Below are 16,116 nucleotides of genomic sequence, written 5' to 3'. Positions count from 1 at the left end.
CCTTATGTAGACAAAAGGAGTGCATGGTGCTGTCAAGATGACTGGGCATATGGGCAGGCCACTGTGCACAGATACTACCTTTGTATAGTTTTACTGGGGAAATAAGTCATACACAGAAGGAACAGAAGTTATTGTCAGGAACACAAGGTAAGCTATGGAACTGAAAAGTTTTGTGCTTTTTTATTTGGAGTATCTGCCTTCCAACTCATTCAATAGCTCCTCTGCAGAGATAATATACTACCAAACCAAGGACTACCATCCATTCACACACTTTTCAAAAGTGATCAGACAATAGGTTCCTTAGGGGCCTCCCCGGTGGCGCAGCGGTTGAGCGCTGGGTTGCGAAGCTGCTCGCAGCCTCTGCAGCGCCGGTTCAATCCCTGGCTGCTCCCTGGCCACCGGAGGAGGGTCTCACATGGCACGCAGACCTCTCCTGCCGCCCGCTGCTCCCCTCAGCAGTGTACTTCAGTCCTTCTGCCTGCTCTGCTCCCCACTCTGGCTCTGGTGAATTCTCTCACCCTCCTGCGTTTCTGACCATACCCAATGCTTGCATAAAACAAATCTTTTTAAAAAAAAAAAAAAGTTTCCTTAGTCTCCAAACTATAACTTGTTCCAAGAACATTTTACTGGTTTCTCATTTTAAAATTAGAACAATAAAACTGACATCTATTTGTAGTACACACAAAGAAATGTCCTTCCATAAACTTAGGCTTTCCTGAAGTAAAATAAAAGTGAAAATGAATTCAGGTTGAGTATATTTTCATTATAGGCATACCTAACTGATTTTTAGGTCCTGTAAGCCTCGATTCAGAGAAAAACTTGTTCCAAAAAACAACAAAGAAACTCCAACCTATAGAACTAGGACCTACAGGTAGAATTTAAGAGAAGACATGTTAGATCAATATAAATACCTTCCTAACAGTATTAGGATAATGGAATAGATCATTTTATGATAGCAAATCACTAGTTGCATTCACGTAGATGCTGACTGTCCAATCATCACTGCTGAAATAGGGCAAATTCCATTAAAATTAGACAGGGTTTGAAAGAATTATAAAGCTTATTCCTTCTAATCATGAGATTCTAACATTCTTTATGTTTGCACACTCACATGGTTCATAGCTTTCTTGAGTTTTATTTTCAAATGTTTGCGTCTTATACCATTTAGCCTGTGCATTAATACCTGCATTAAAAGTGTGAATAAAGCAAATTCTTTTTCTTTCTCATAAAATATGATGTTATAGCAAAATGAGAGTTAGTATGAGTAAAGTCAAGACACAGCTCTCAAATGAACTTTAAATGAGCTCAGGAAAATCCCAGTGAATTCCCTTTAACTTCAACCTGTAAGATACCCTAAGGCTTTATATAACTTACACTTCATAACAAAACCTAGGGACTAGAAAGAGGTACCTACTTGGTAGTCCAAGTCCCTTAGCGCATAAAGATCTCATGATTACATCTATTTCTAAATCATTTATCAAACCAGAACCACAAAACTTATTTCCATTTTTCATCATTGATCTCCTACTATCATGATCTAAAGATATCTAGGATTTTAATAGATGAAAACCTACAAATCACTTATTACCATTTTAGAACTACTTGTGAAATTCATTATCCTTTTATCTTATCTACAGCTTAAGCATAAGTTATTCATGCATGGCAGCTGCCACTGACAGATATATTCCTGAAAGAGTCCGGGATACCAGTAGTTAAGTGCTGGTTATAAAAAGACAAAAGATATTGCCTAGTAGAATCTTGACAAAAAGGATAAAGGAATGTTCTCAATAAGGACAACCTAATAAAAAAGGAATATCTAATATAATGAGATACTCTATTTCTCAGATGAGATTAAATAAGTTTGTAGTCCTGATGTGACACAAAAATACATAAAATTTGAAACAGCAATCACAGAAAGTAATTGCCTCCTTTCTTTTCTTTGATCCTCATCTTTCATAATCAAAATTCCATCATCTACTTGTTGCTAACAGAATATTTTAGGTTCTGTCTTTTCTACAAGGATTACTTGTAGCATTGGTTCTGTCTGACCTGGGAATTTCTCATAGTTCCCATAAGATCCACCATTCAAGAATTCAATGTCTATTCAAGCAAAACATGGTCCCATAAAAACAATCAGAGCACAGAGACCCCCAGTTGTGGGTTTTATTTGGAAGACTAAATAAGGCTTCAACATTGAATTTGTTTGGCTTGCACTGTTGTCAAGAAAAGTCAGCAAATGCCAAGCTCGTTTGCTTCATTTGATGGAAGCTGCTGAAAAGGTCTTCCGTTTGGAAGCATTTACCAGTTTTTCTGGTACAATGGCTACAGCTGTGGACTTTCTGAGTGTGAACGGACATATGTAAGACACAAAATATCAGGGACAGGCACCATCTGCAACTGACTGTCTCACAGGCTGGGACTGCAATGTAGGAGTAGCAAGGGACAGAATTTTCTCAAGGCTATACACTGGCAAAAAAAAAATCACCTTTTGGCTGACAAAGATCTTAAAGATATGAATAAATGGGATTTTCAGATTGCATACTTTGCAGCTAGTGTCTCTGCTACTTTCTGCCCTAATCATTCAAAGATTAAATGAACAGAATTGATAATCAGTGTTGTAGAAGGGACAGTCAAAGGAAAAACCATGAGATAGTATTTCTTTTGCCCATTAGTATTAATCCTCTATGAAATTAATACTTTTGTGGGGTTTAATTGCAACAGATACATTGACATACAAATAGATAATGAAAACTATGTATAGAAAGGACAAATTCTTTACCCATGTATACAACTTTAAGGGTACAAGTTATAAAGCAGTATAAAAGGAAGGAAAGCATTTTTATGAAGGTGCTACCAGACTCTCAGGTAAAGACTGTAGATTGAAAATCTTACTTAAATTTTCTTTCTTCTGGAAGAAACTGTCATAATTATAAGGAAAAAAATTCAAGTCATAAATTTATAGATAAGGGAAGAAAAAATTACAACAATAACAGAATCTTAGTAGCTATAAAGCAGATAATATATTAGTAATAAATCATAAATTTCTCAAAAGCTTAGGATGATATCACTCTGGAACTATATGCAAGGGAAATGGGGGAAGGGAATGTTAAAAGAAAGTACTAGATCCCCAATTCATTTTAAGCTACTTTAGTCCCTGCTTAAAATTAAAGATTATTTTAGGGATGGATAACATAGTTGGTACTTTGAAGGGAATGCCAAGAATGGTTAATGGGTGATGGATTAAGTGAATTTATGCATACTGAATACTGAGATTCTCTAGGCCTCTTTTCCAACTTAGTTCACAGAAGGCTAACAGAAAACCTTTATATTCTAGCCAGAAGAGTCAAAGGTAATTTTTAGAAGTATCAAGCCAGGCCAAGAAAGACATGAAAGTATTGACAGAGAATTGTAGCTGCCTTCAATGACAGGCAATCCTGTCCTGGGCTTCACGGGTTAGAGGGCCATATCTGATTCTCCTCTGGCCTCTCTACAACCCAGGACCAAAGAGACATGCCCAGTGAGAACACAGACTTTCCTGGTCAGATGTCCCAATACGTTTTCCAGGGCCTGCTTGAGACACTTTTATTGATGGTTCTGAGAGTTGGCTAAGTGGTGGAGGTACAGTAAGGAGGGCTGTGAAACAAGGTTCTCCAGTTATACTCCTGAGTCATCAGATGGGTAATTTTTACCAAAGAACCTAATGAAGGGTCTCCCTGGTGGTGCAGGGGTTGAAGTCTCAGTGCTATCAAGCTATCACCAGCCACTGTGGCATGAGACTGATCCCCGGCCAGGGAGCTAACCCATATGGCGCAGCAGACCTCTCCTGTCTCGACCACTGCTCCCCTCAGCTATGTATTTCAGTAGGTCCACCTGTTCTGCTCTCCACGCTGTCTCTGGTGAATCCTCTCACCCCTCCCACCTCTGGCCCACACCCTAGTTCTTGTATGCATAAATAAATAAAAATAAACCTTAAAAAAAAATGAAAATTCTGGAACTGAAAAGTACAATAAATGAAATGAAAAATATACTAGACAGATTTAAAAGAAGGTTGTAGTCTATAGAGTCAGTGTACCTTTTTTTTTTTTTTAAAGATTTATTTATGTATTTATACAAGCACTGGGTACAGTCAGAAGCACGGGAGGGTGAGAGAATTCACCAGAGCCAGAGCAGGGAGCAGAACAGACAGATTGACAAAATTCACTGCTGAAGGGAGCAGGTGCGGCAGGAGAGGTCTGCGTGCCATGTGGGACCCTCACCCGGTGGCCGGGGATTGAACCAGCACTGCAGAGGCTGCGGGCAGCTTCACAACCCAGAGCTCAACCCCTGCGCCACCAGGGAGGCCCAAGTCAGTGTACTTTTAGAACACATCAATAGGAATCATCCAACAGGGAGGAAAAAAAAAAAAGACTCAAAAAAGAAAAGAAAAGAAAGAAAAGCCTCAGTAATCTGAGAGACAATACTGAGTAGTCTCACATATGTGTAACTGTGATTCCAGAAGGAGAGAAGGGAGATAATGGGCAAAAAGCATTTGAAGCAGCAATGGCCGAAGGTTACCAAATTTGGGCAAAACTATTAACTTACAAATTCGAGAAGCCCAGAGAATCCCGAGCTAGAAAAATACAAAAAAAGTACCTAGTCATGTAATAGTAAAATTGCTAAAAAACAAAGATAAAAGAAAAAGAAGGGGAGCCCTGAGATCAGCACTATTCAACACAACTTTCCACAATGATGGCAGTTCTGCTTCTGCACTGTTCAATCTAGTAACCACCACCAATATGTGCATTTTGAAATGTGGCTAAGACAACTCAGGAAATGAAATCTTTAATTTAAAATTTTATTTGGTTTTGTTTTGATCAATAGGTCATCTTTATTTTCTTTTAGAGTACAAGAAAAAATTTAAGGACTCTACTACCAAGTTTAGATGAAATGTGGTAGCTTGGCAACTTCTCATGACAAAGCACCAGTGGTTCATTCCCTAGGGATGCTGTGTTATAAATTACAGTTCATGAACCTACAGGTCTTCTTCACTGTAGGTGAGTGAAAATGCAATTTTGTAGCATCTGGTAACTGGAAATATGGATAAGCTAGCATATACATGTTATCCAGTTGTTATATTAATTATATTTTACTTCAATTAGCTTTTCTCTTTATGTTAAAACAAGATCATCAGCAACAGGATTTAATTAACTTTTATAGGTCTATTCCAACAAATTATGTATCCTATTTTTAATGCTTTTCTAAGAGCAGAAGAATTTGGGATTGAATTACAGCTAAAAATATAGAAAACTGTAGAAAAATGTTATGGGAAAAAATGACCACTTTTATAGCTCAGTTTTGAATAATATAAACAGGCATAATAATATAAACACTGAATACTGATTAAAACAAATTCTAAGATAGCTCTATCAGGAAAATAGGAGGATGGAAAGTATACATGTAGGCCAGGGTAGTGAGTGGGGAAATGTAAAATATCTAAAATGGAAAGAATAGAAGTCGCAATATAAACATGATATTAAAAGACACAGAGGTAAATTTCAAAAGTATCTACTAAAAGAGACAAGAGAGATTGCCTCCATGGAAGGAGAAATTGGGAGCCATGTTGGGGAGAGACCAGGGAGTAGGTTTTTCTTAACTAACTGTAGAACTAATTGAATGTTTAAAGTATATTTTTATAATCCTGATAAAGTTAAAACTTGAATGAACATTATTAGTGTTCTCCTAGGAATTTACAGTCCAGTGAAAAAGGACAGTAAGTAGCTGTGAGAACTCTATAGCATCTGTGCAAAGAGAAGGATGAGCACATGTCATGATCCTTTTGCCTTTCTGCAGACACTGTCTTGAAGTAGCAGTCACTTAGGTATTAAGTTTGAAGAAGTATATTGGGAAAATGTTCCTAAGTAATTAACACAGATGAAAAGCAAGATGTCAGAGTCAGAGGAAGCACCGCTGGAGATAATTCATTTGCCATTTTTTAAGGTTTTTGCTTTATTTCAATAGATGGAATCAATTCTCTCTTTAAAGAATATAATTATATGATATAAATAATTTCGAGAGGTTCTCAACGAGGCAAGCTAAACTTTACTTTGTGTAATAATTATAAGCTGGAGTCACAAAGGCTTTTTACAACCAGTATCAGTACACAATTTGTTCTAGGTTCAAATCTATTCTCTAAGGTATAATCTATTTTATACTTTATTGAAAAATCCATGTCTTCAACCCTCAAACATTGTTTCATTCCTGATTTTATAGTCTAGAGTACTAAAAAAGTACTTTTTTCCTACATGAGCTCTTGAATCTGAATACAATGCAAATATAATATTTAAATGGCAATCAATCTTTACTTGGCCCTATCTAGAGCAACATGATCTAAGCTTGTTGGAGTTAAGAACTGATTCTTTTTGTTCATCCTGGGACAAGGAAGAATATAGTTGAAATCTAAAGTAACCTACCCATCTTTAGCTAGCTATCAGTTTCTATTTCTACTAGCAGACATTAAACAGAGGTGCTCATGGGGGAAAAAAGTTTTCTCTTTTCAAGTTTTTTGCTTATTTTCTCCATTTGAAAATGCCACTTAATGAGAAAATAGCCATCCATAATTATGATATCTGAACTAAGAGAATCTGAGGGGCAAAATAGTAGTTGACTATATAGATGAAAAAAATTTTTACTTTTTATAATGTCAGGTTTGTAAAGACAAAAACTTACTAGTCTTAATACCATGAAGGTATTTTTGAGGGAGGAGTGTGGCTAAGATTCCACTTCTATCATGAATGTTCCTCTCTAGGATGCTCATTTCATTGAATATGAAATGGAAATGCAAACAGGGAAGTAAACATTCATTCATTTACTTACTACTGCCTCTTTGTTTTAAGAGCAGAAAATTTGCCCTGGCTTCTGTGACCCAAATTCCCTTTCCTATCTCTGAAGTAAAGCATTTCCTGCAGTGATGCTGACTGTCCTCAAATATTAGGCTTGAGGCTCTTTAAGTCAACAGGAGATTAGATTTCAGTGAAAAGGGAACAGATGTAGATTTGGGTTACTTACATACTTACTTCAGGAGTCTGTACTGCAAAAGCCCTTTAACACAATACTTTCATCATAGTAACAGCCAATTCCAACTGCACAGTAATCCTTGTTTTATTCCTCAAGTCTGAGCCAAGTTATATTGTGACTCATTCATCTTCACTCTAAATCATTACACCCTTTGTTAAAAAAAAGGCAGTCAACTAGTGACAAAAAGGTAGTGAACTGGCAAACAGGCTTGTACACTGGTATTTAAACTACTGAAGAGTATTAGCTTTAACTCTAAGTAATTTTCCTGGTGATGGCTCCCCATAAGTACTGGTATCTCACACTGGTATTGCCAGCAGATTGAGTAATGGACCCCAGGTGTCTTTTTGTTTTTTAAGATTTATTTATTTATGCATACAAGAGCTGGGGTACAGGCCAGAGATGCAGGGGGTGAGTGGATTCACCAGAGAAAGAGTGGGGAGCAGAACAGGCAGACTGACTGAAACACACTGCTGAGTGTAGCAGAGGGCGAGACAGGAGAGATCTGTTTCGCCATGTGGGTTGCTCCCTGGCCAGCCAGGGATCAAACTTGTGCTGCAGAGGCTGCGGATTGTTTCATAGTGTGGTGCTTAACCCCTTGTGCCACCGGGGAGGCCCCTGGGACCCCTGGTGTCTTAACTGGAAAGTTAACAGTTGATATTTTTCTTTAATTATTTCAAATATATTTTATAATGTCATTCAGACTATTCTATCATTTCAAATTCAAGAAGGAGAATACCAATCCTCTTTGCTGTGTCTTCTGACTGTTCTTTACAGCACATCTTTCCCTATCCCCCTTTTTTTGGGTTAAATTATGAATTTACTTTCAGTGGATTTTCTTTTCAGTCGGGAGTCCTAATGTTCCTCAAATTTAGAACTGTTGCATAAAAGCTGCTCTGGATTTGTTTCTACATCTGGTTCCCAGTCCTGCACCAATTTTACATTAATCTATTGGTTTGGCAATAAATCTGGCACCTACAAAGGCTAGTATAAATTTAGACTATATAGCCAAATATGGTACATATATTGGGTGTTGGATTTCTCACCAAGAATCCTGTTGAGGGCCTCCCTGTTGGTGCAGGGGTTAACATCTCAGCACTATCAAGCTATCACCAGCCTCTGTGGCATGAGTTTGAGCCCCAGCCAGGAAGCTAACCCACATAGCACAGCAGACTTCTCCTGTCTCGCCTGCTACTGCAGTGTATTTCAGTAGATCTGCCTGTCTCTGGTGAATCCTCTCAACCCCTGCACCTCTGGCCTACATCCCAGGTTTTATGTGCATAAATAAAATGAATCTTTAAAAAAAAAAAAAAAAAGAATCCTGGTCAGAGATAAAACTTTCTCATCAATTGCCTGAGATAGTGGAGATGCTTTTCTAGGGAGCTGCCCTTCCTAGGTCTCAGCTTTATTCAGGGATTATTTCTAGCTTCCCATTTCAGGTTTGGCCCAAGGTCATTTATGTTTAATGAAAGCATTAAAATATCCAACTTCTAGAGCTTGTATCTATATTAATATGCCTCTAGGGCTGCTACAGCTTTAGCTTGCAAACTTACTACTCTGACTTCATGTTGCCTGAACCCCAGAAGGCTTAATTTCAAAGAGAAATTAGAAACATATAAAAAGTAAATGAAGGGCCTCCCTGGTGGTGCAAGGGATTAAGCACCACACTATGAAGCAATCTGAAGCCTCTGCAGCATGAGTTCAATCCCCAGCTGGCCAGGGAGAAATCCACAAGGCAGGCAGACCCCTCCTGTCTCACCCGCTGCTCCCCTCGGCAGCAGTATATTTTGGCCAATCTTCCTGTTCTGTTCCCCACTCTGTCTCTGATGGATTCTCTCACTGTCCCTCATCTCTGGCCTGTGCCCAGCTCTTGTATGCATAAATAAATAAATCTTTAAAAAAAAAATAAAAAGTAAATGAAACTCTAAGCTACTACCTTAAGTATCCTAAAAAATATTGTATTTTAAAGAGCCTCTTATAGACTTGATAAAATTATTCTTAGTTTTTCTAAGATGCTGCTACACTTATCATAGATAAGTATTAATAGGGGTATTTAAAACCAGATATCCTATTTATAATTGTGTTCAAAGATAACATCAACTAAATCTCTACTGAAATTTATATTTATATAAATGACAAATTCATGATGAAAGTCTTTGGAAAATAGTTTGTAAAAAAAGGTCTTTAAAAGTTTCTAAATATTGAGTAAAATGATAATTTTCTATGCTTCCACGTGACTTGTTTTTTTCCTTAAATAAAAAATAAAAGTCCTTCACAGAGGTATTTTCAAAGTCTACTCCATGACCAAATCCAGTGTTAGGAAGAGAGAGGGTTATTTTACATATAAATGAAATAAAAATCGCCAAGATACCCACTTGTAGTCTGACTGAAATAAACCCTAACCTGCAAGTTATTCAGAGGTTCCATCTTCATGACAGGGCCCAAGGTATTGAGAGGCAGGGAGACATCAATGCTCTGGTTTGGCATCAGTGGGGTATGGATGGCCAAAGGAGTGCTGGGGATGACACCAAAGCTAGGAGAGAGGATGAAGAAATACCGGATGTTAATCAGGAACCAGGATTTAGCCACATTTTGGCCAAATTCTAATTTGCTTTAACAATGGTTATAAGATAATTTCTTCTCTATTAGATGGATTTGAGAAAGGAGAAAACATTCCTAAGCATGAATGCTTTGACTAGTGCTCTGATTCTGAACGTTTCTAATGTTTATCATGCGACTAGAGGGACAGATTTAACCCGTATCTTTTTTTAATAGATTTTCCTTTAGCTTACCAATTTCTTCTGCAGATAAATTTCAAGGAAAAAAGAGAGGGAATGAGGAGGAACGCACAGTTTAAAAGAGATGTAAGATATTCATCAAACAACTGTAATACATGGGGACCTTATTAGGACCCTGTTCAGACAAAACAAATTGTACAAAATCATCAGACAATTGCGAAAATGCACTGATTGGATGTTTAATGACATTAAGATAATTTTATTATATTGAACAAGTTTCTGGTTTATTTTTTTAAATTTTTTTAAAGATTTATTTATTTATTTATTTATACAAGAACCGGGGTACAGGCCAGATTCGCGGGAGGGTGAGAGGATTCACCAGAGACAGAGCGGGGAACAGAACAGGCAGACTGACGAAACACACTACTGAGGGGAGCAGCGAGTGAGACAGGAGAGGTCTGCTATACCATGTGGGACCCTTGCCAGCCAGCCAGGATTGAACTGGCGCTGCAGAGGCTGTGGACAGCTTCACAGAGTGGCGCTCAACCACCTGCACCACCAGGGAAGGCCCAGTTTCTGGTTTAATAGGGTCATGGTTATGGGTAAAAAAATCATGATATATGTTGTAATATTATAGATTAAAAAATTTAGAAAAATTGTTTGTATGTATATGTACATTTATATACATATCAAAGAAGGGTCATAATTTTCCAAAGAAGAAAATCTAACCCCCGGAACAATGCGAATATTTCAACATATAAGCCCTGAAAACTTTCCTGAAATAAAATACTTCAATGTACATTGTGAAACGGCACTTCTTAGTCTAAGAAACCATGACCAAGAATGGTACATGGGAATATCGGGGAATATCCTAAATAAAATCACTGGACTTCAAAGCTTCGGGCAGCCGGACATCCCACTTGTATGGGGGAGAATCAGGCTGGCAGCTGACTTTTTCACAAGAACATTTAGTGATGAAAGATACTGGAGTAAAATGCTTAAAGCATTTGAGTCAATAATCGCCAACTATAAAGGTCACAGTTTTGATCATATAAGAATTCAAGGATTGTTGTTCAAATAAGTCCTTTTTGAGGAACCTACTAAAAGACACCCCAAAAAAATGACAGTGGAAACTTAAATAAAAGGACTGCAGTAAGCACAAATTCAAGACAAAACAAAGATAGTAATAAAGCAAAATGAAGAAATAACACACTTTAGAAAAATGAGAGGAAAGGGAACAAGTGCGTAGTAAATAGAGTAATTTCCCAGACTCATGTGTCATAGCTGGAAACCAAGAACAAATCAAGAATTTGAAGGTTAAACAAACTAAAATTTAGAGTACAAAAGTAAATCTTAAGAAAGTACTTTTGACAATAAAATGGGGAGGGGAGAAAATACAGTAGGAAATCAACAGACTCTCTATAGAAAATAGGGTCTGAGGGAATTTTATAAAGGAGTAAGTATAATTATCAGAATAAAATATAAACATTTCTAAGTATCATGCTACTTAAAACAAAAAAAGACAAATAGAAGTGAAAGTAGACTATGCAGACTGCCTTTATTATAACAGATTATAACCCAATAGCATTTGGCCAGTAAGGTGATTAGTTCCCCTAAGAGTGGCTGGGGATATATAACTGTTTTTGCCAGAAACACAAACTTTCTATTCTCTAACGTGATTTCTACTGCCATTGGCAAGTTTTATTAAATTCGCTTTAGAAATCCAATTACTATTTTGTTAGAAGCAAGTTTGAAAATCTTGTACTTTTATGACCATGCAGATATACTACTTTCCATATTTTACATCAAAGTACATTTGTATCCCCCATGTCCTACCCTCCCACCCCTCAAATGTTAAGTTTGGACACACATTTGTTTGGTTCATTATTTCAATACTTAGAAATGATTGCCACACACATGCTGAACAATTTATTTGTTGAATAAGTGGATTTCAATTGAAAGCTTTTAAAAAACTGCTTTACTAAAAATATTCTAGTCCTAGAACTCTTTAAGAAGGCAATAAATAAGTTTTGGTTTCCTCATTTTACATGGATGAGTTTCAAAAAAAATTCCCTAGGGCCTTCATAGTTGAAGGTGGCACCTGAATAGACATGCAGGCGCCAGGGTTCACTTTACATTCAGAATCTGTCAACATGAGTTTTTACTCATTGTTAAATGGGATATTCTCTTGTTGGACACAGATACAACGTTGTTTCAGAATCAAGATTTCTTACCTATTCTTGTTAAACTGAATTGCGAAGTCTGTCATGTGCTGCAGAGCTTTGTTGGTGAAGTTCATTTCCATATATATGTGTCCTTGGCGGTGAGTAAATGTTCCTGAAATCTCCAAGCCTTTAGCCTTTACTGCAGGCAGCCAGACCTGAAACACAGTATAAAGTCCAATGAAACCAGACAGGATTTATCTCGATGCTATTTGTTTTTGAATAAAGAAAGATGAAATGAATATTTCACTTCCTTAGGCAATTATGGAGATTTTTATACCATAAATATCAAGTCAGATGCAAAAGGGCTTAGGATAATGTCATAGTTTCTGAACTTTAAGATCATTCTCAATTATTTAAAAACCAACCAACCAAGCAACTAACCACAGGAAAAAAAAAAAAAAAAAAACAGTCTATAGGTAACCCTGACTTCTCCTCCACTTGTGTTCTATTTTGTCATTTTATTGCTTTTGAGTATAACTATCAAACTCACATATATATTGAGGAAGAGAGAAACTCTAATGTCTATAATGTAGTTTTTTCTTAGTAGACTGGTATAGCCTTAAAGGAATATAACTGAATCTACTAGTAAAAATAGTATGTTTATAATCTTTGACGATTTTTTAAAAATTTCTTTTTATACCTGCCTACTATTCTACTGGGTAGATATGTCACAGTTTATTCAATCAGTCCTCTATGAAATGGCATTGCTTTGTTTTCAATCTTAGCTTGTGTGCCTCAATGATTAACCTTTACACATGCCATTTCATATCTTTGTCAATGTAGTTTTGAAATGAGTGGTGCTACAGGGATAAAGGGCAAAATGATGTATGTAATCTTGCTAAATTTTACCATTCCCAAGTAGGGAATGTACCATTTTATATTCTCATCAGGAATGTGTGAGAGATCCTCTTTCCTAATAAATATACTGTTAACATTCTGGATTTTTCAGAACTGATAAAACAACTAGAGGCATCTCAGTGTAGTCTTTAGTTTGTATTTTTGTATTTTGAGTGAAGTTAAGCATTTTTGCAGATGTTTGAGGGCTGCTATCATTTCTTATTCTATCAACTGCTCATTTCCTCTGCTGGTATTCTACATTGTGTTATTGTGGTTTTGAAGTATTTTAGGAGCTCTTCATGTATCAGGTGTATCAGCCCTCTGAGATATGTGCCATTTGTCCTTTTACTTTCTTTGGTGTTTTGTTTCTTTTTAAATAATTTTTCTTGAGCTGTTTTGATAAGCAATACATTTTACTTCTAGTCAGATTTATCAATAATTTTTATTGCTTTTGAATTCTAAGAGATGGTTAGATTAGGTTTCCTCGTTCCTAGAAATTAGAGTTGTTATTTATGTTTCTTCCAATACATGTTATAGGCACATTTTTTACATTTGGGTCTTAAAATTTACTCTGATTGTGATGTGTGATGGAATTTAAACATTTTTTTTTCTCATTACCAAAACCAGTACTAGTTACTACTACCATAACTAATAGCCTCTGCTGTAGTTTCTTGAAATAGTAAAAACTAATATATTGCTTAAATAATCTGAATGCCTATTCTCTCTAAATATAATTCATGTATTACCTATCCTTGGTTCTAGAATTTGTGATACTCCAGGTTAAAAAAAAAAAATCTGGGGCCTCCCCGGTGGCGCAGTGGTTGAGCGCTGGGTTGCGAAGCTGCCCGCAACCTCTGCAGCGCCGGTTCGATCCCCGGCTGCTCCCCGGCCACCGGAGGAGGGTCCTGCATGGCGCGCAGACCTCTCCTGCCGCCCGCTGCTACCCTCAGCAGTGTACTTCGGTCCCTCTGCCTGTTCTGCTCCCCGCTCTGGCTTTGGTGAGTTCTCTCACCCTCCCGCGCTTCTGACTGTACCCAGTGCTTGTATTAATAAATATATTTAAAAAAAATCTGGAAATTTGTGTACTATTCTGACCACTTAAGACAGAATACTAAAGAGCCTGTAACATAATACCAAAGAACCAAAGGGTGGTAAAATAACCTGGGATCTCAACCACACTGAAGAAAAAAATGAGAAAGGAAGAAAGGAAATGAACTCAAAGACAAGATACTATCTTTCATCTATGAGAGGGTCAAAAATTCAAAAAGTCTATACAAATAGAAGAAGAATTAAGTTATCTGAAACTCATATTCTGGTGTTAGGAATGTAATCTGATGTCATCATTCGGAGGGAGGATAACACTGATAATGTTAATTTAAAAATGTTTAATGATAAAACAAATTGCATTTTTATCCTATAAATACCTTGTAAAAATATGTTAGCATATATACACACACAAGTGTTGTTTACTGTACCTCATAACAACAAGAAAATATTGGGGGGTGGGGGAGGAGGATCAAAAGAGTAAGCAAAATGTCTACTAACAGGAGAATGGCTAAATAAGTTGTGGATATGGCCATTCAAAAAAATGTGGTAGACAACTCACACCTGTGAGGATGGCCCATATCAAAAAGGCCGGAGAAGTAAATTTTGGCAAGGATGTGGATTCACAGTATTGGTATGAATGCAGACTAGTCCAGCCCCTACAGGAAACAGTATGGTGGTTTCTTAAAATATTAAAAAGATATACCATATGATTCTGCAATTCTACTCTTAGACATCTACCCATAGTAAGCAAAAATTTGAAGGGATATATGTACTCCAATGTTTACTGTAGCACTATTTATAATAGCCAAGTTATGGCAACAACCTAAGTGCTCAAAGACAGACAAGTGGATTAGGAATTTGTGGTGTTGTAAGTGGTCAAAAGAGCACACAAATTTCCTGGCATAGTTCAGTAGTATATTTAATTTTTAAATTAACATTAGCACACACACAGTGGAATACTGTTCAGCTATAAAAAAGGCAGATTTGCCATTTGCAACAGCATGGCTAGAAGTGGAGGGGATAATGCTAAAGGAAATAAATCAGAAGCGGAAAGACAAAGTACTGGCTGCTTTTGCTTATATGTGGAACACAGAGAAACAAAACAAAGGGTCAGACAAAACCAAACCAATGACAAACTCTAGCAATATGACTGTAGAACAGAGTTTACCTGAGTGGGAGGGATAAAGGGCAGAGCAAAGTTGGGAGGGGGTGCAATGGACTAAGGTGGAGGACTGTGGATCCCTTGGTGGTGGATATGACATGGAAATATACCCTAAAGAGTGTGATCCTATATCTCTATATACGATGTTACAAACCAATGTGGCCTCCAAAAAAATTATAGAAAAGAACTAAAAAAGTCTGATAGAGAAAAAACAAGATGGAAAATAGTATATTAACTGACATAGCATTTTTAAAGGATACATATATATGAGTATATGCATGATCTTTTCTGAAAGTTAATAGTAGGGATAGAGGAAGACTTACTTTTTCATCTTGTATTTCTATTTAAATTTGTAATTTGCATGTATTACTTTAATGCTAGTAAAAAAATACATTAAATTTTTTGATCAATAATTTAAAGTCTGTGGGGGCTTGATAATAAATATATATATTATAATACATATAATATAGATAAATAATACCCAATATAGCATCCAATAATATCCAACATAATAATCTTACAGAAAAGCTACTGAGTTGTGCCAAAACATCACGGCTAAGTTTTAAATCTAATTTTTTGTTACCCTATACAACAGCTTTGCATACAAAGTCGCGACAACTAGTCTACCTCTGTCATAGGGATCCCCCCCCAACAAGGAGTCAGGCATAAAATTCAGGAAGTAACCAAGTATGATGTCCTTCAAAAAGCAAGATTATAAGCCTAGACTATCCTGAATAGCACTATTCTCTACTCATTTACAATGAGTTTCTCCTTTCAGATTTCAATTTGAGCATGACATCAAACAAGGCTGAGACTAGTATACCAATCATGCAAACCTAAATCAGAACTCTATCAGAATTACACTAGACTGACTGTAGTGTTGATAAAATTAGACAATATTTCTAAACATGAGAATACAACTCAAAATATTTAGTATTTTCACTTTTAAGTCTAATTACAAAAATGGTTAAGGGGGATGCTATGGCGCTTCCTATAGCTAAATTTAATGTCACCTTTTATCTTCTTCTTAAGTTCTCCAAATAAGGGCCCAACTTGG

General features: G+C 36.6%; 1 protein-coding gene across 2 annotated transcripts in view; it reads right to left on the bottom strand.

Annotated features, from left to right (window-relative positions):
• AP2B1 (adaptor related protein complex 2 subunit beta 1) overlaps positions 1-16,116 on the bottom strand; it is a gene marked incomplete at its 5' end in the record, with an annotated part of 93,233 nt that overhangs the window by 19,616 nt on the left and 57,501 nt on the right. For both annotated transcript variants that reach the window (XM_084239399.1, XM_084239400.1), the window contains 2 exons: positions 9,454-9,583; positions 12,023-12,168. In XM_084239399.1, coding sequence (XP_084095525.1) covers positions 9,454-9,583; positions 12,023-12,168 — 276 coding nt within the window. The remainder of the gene's footprint in view (positions 1-9,453; positions 9,584-12,022; positions 12,169-16,116) is intronic.

Source organism: Talpa europaea (genome assembly GCF_964194135.1).
Source record: "Talpa europaea genome assembly, chromosome: 7".
NCBI lineage: Eukaryota > Metazoa > Chordata > Mammalia > Eulipotyphla > Talpidae > Talpa > Talpa europaea.
Note: the sequence above shows the minus strand (reverse complement) of the source record. Positions and strands in the feature narration are given on the sequence as shown.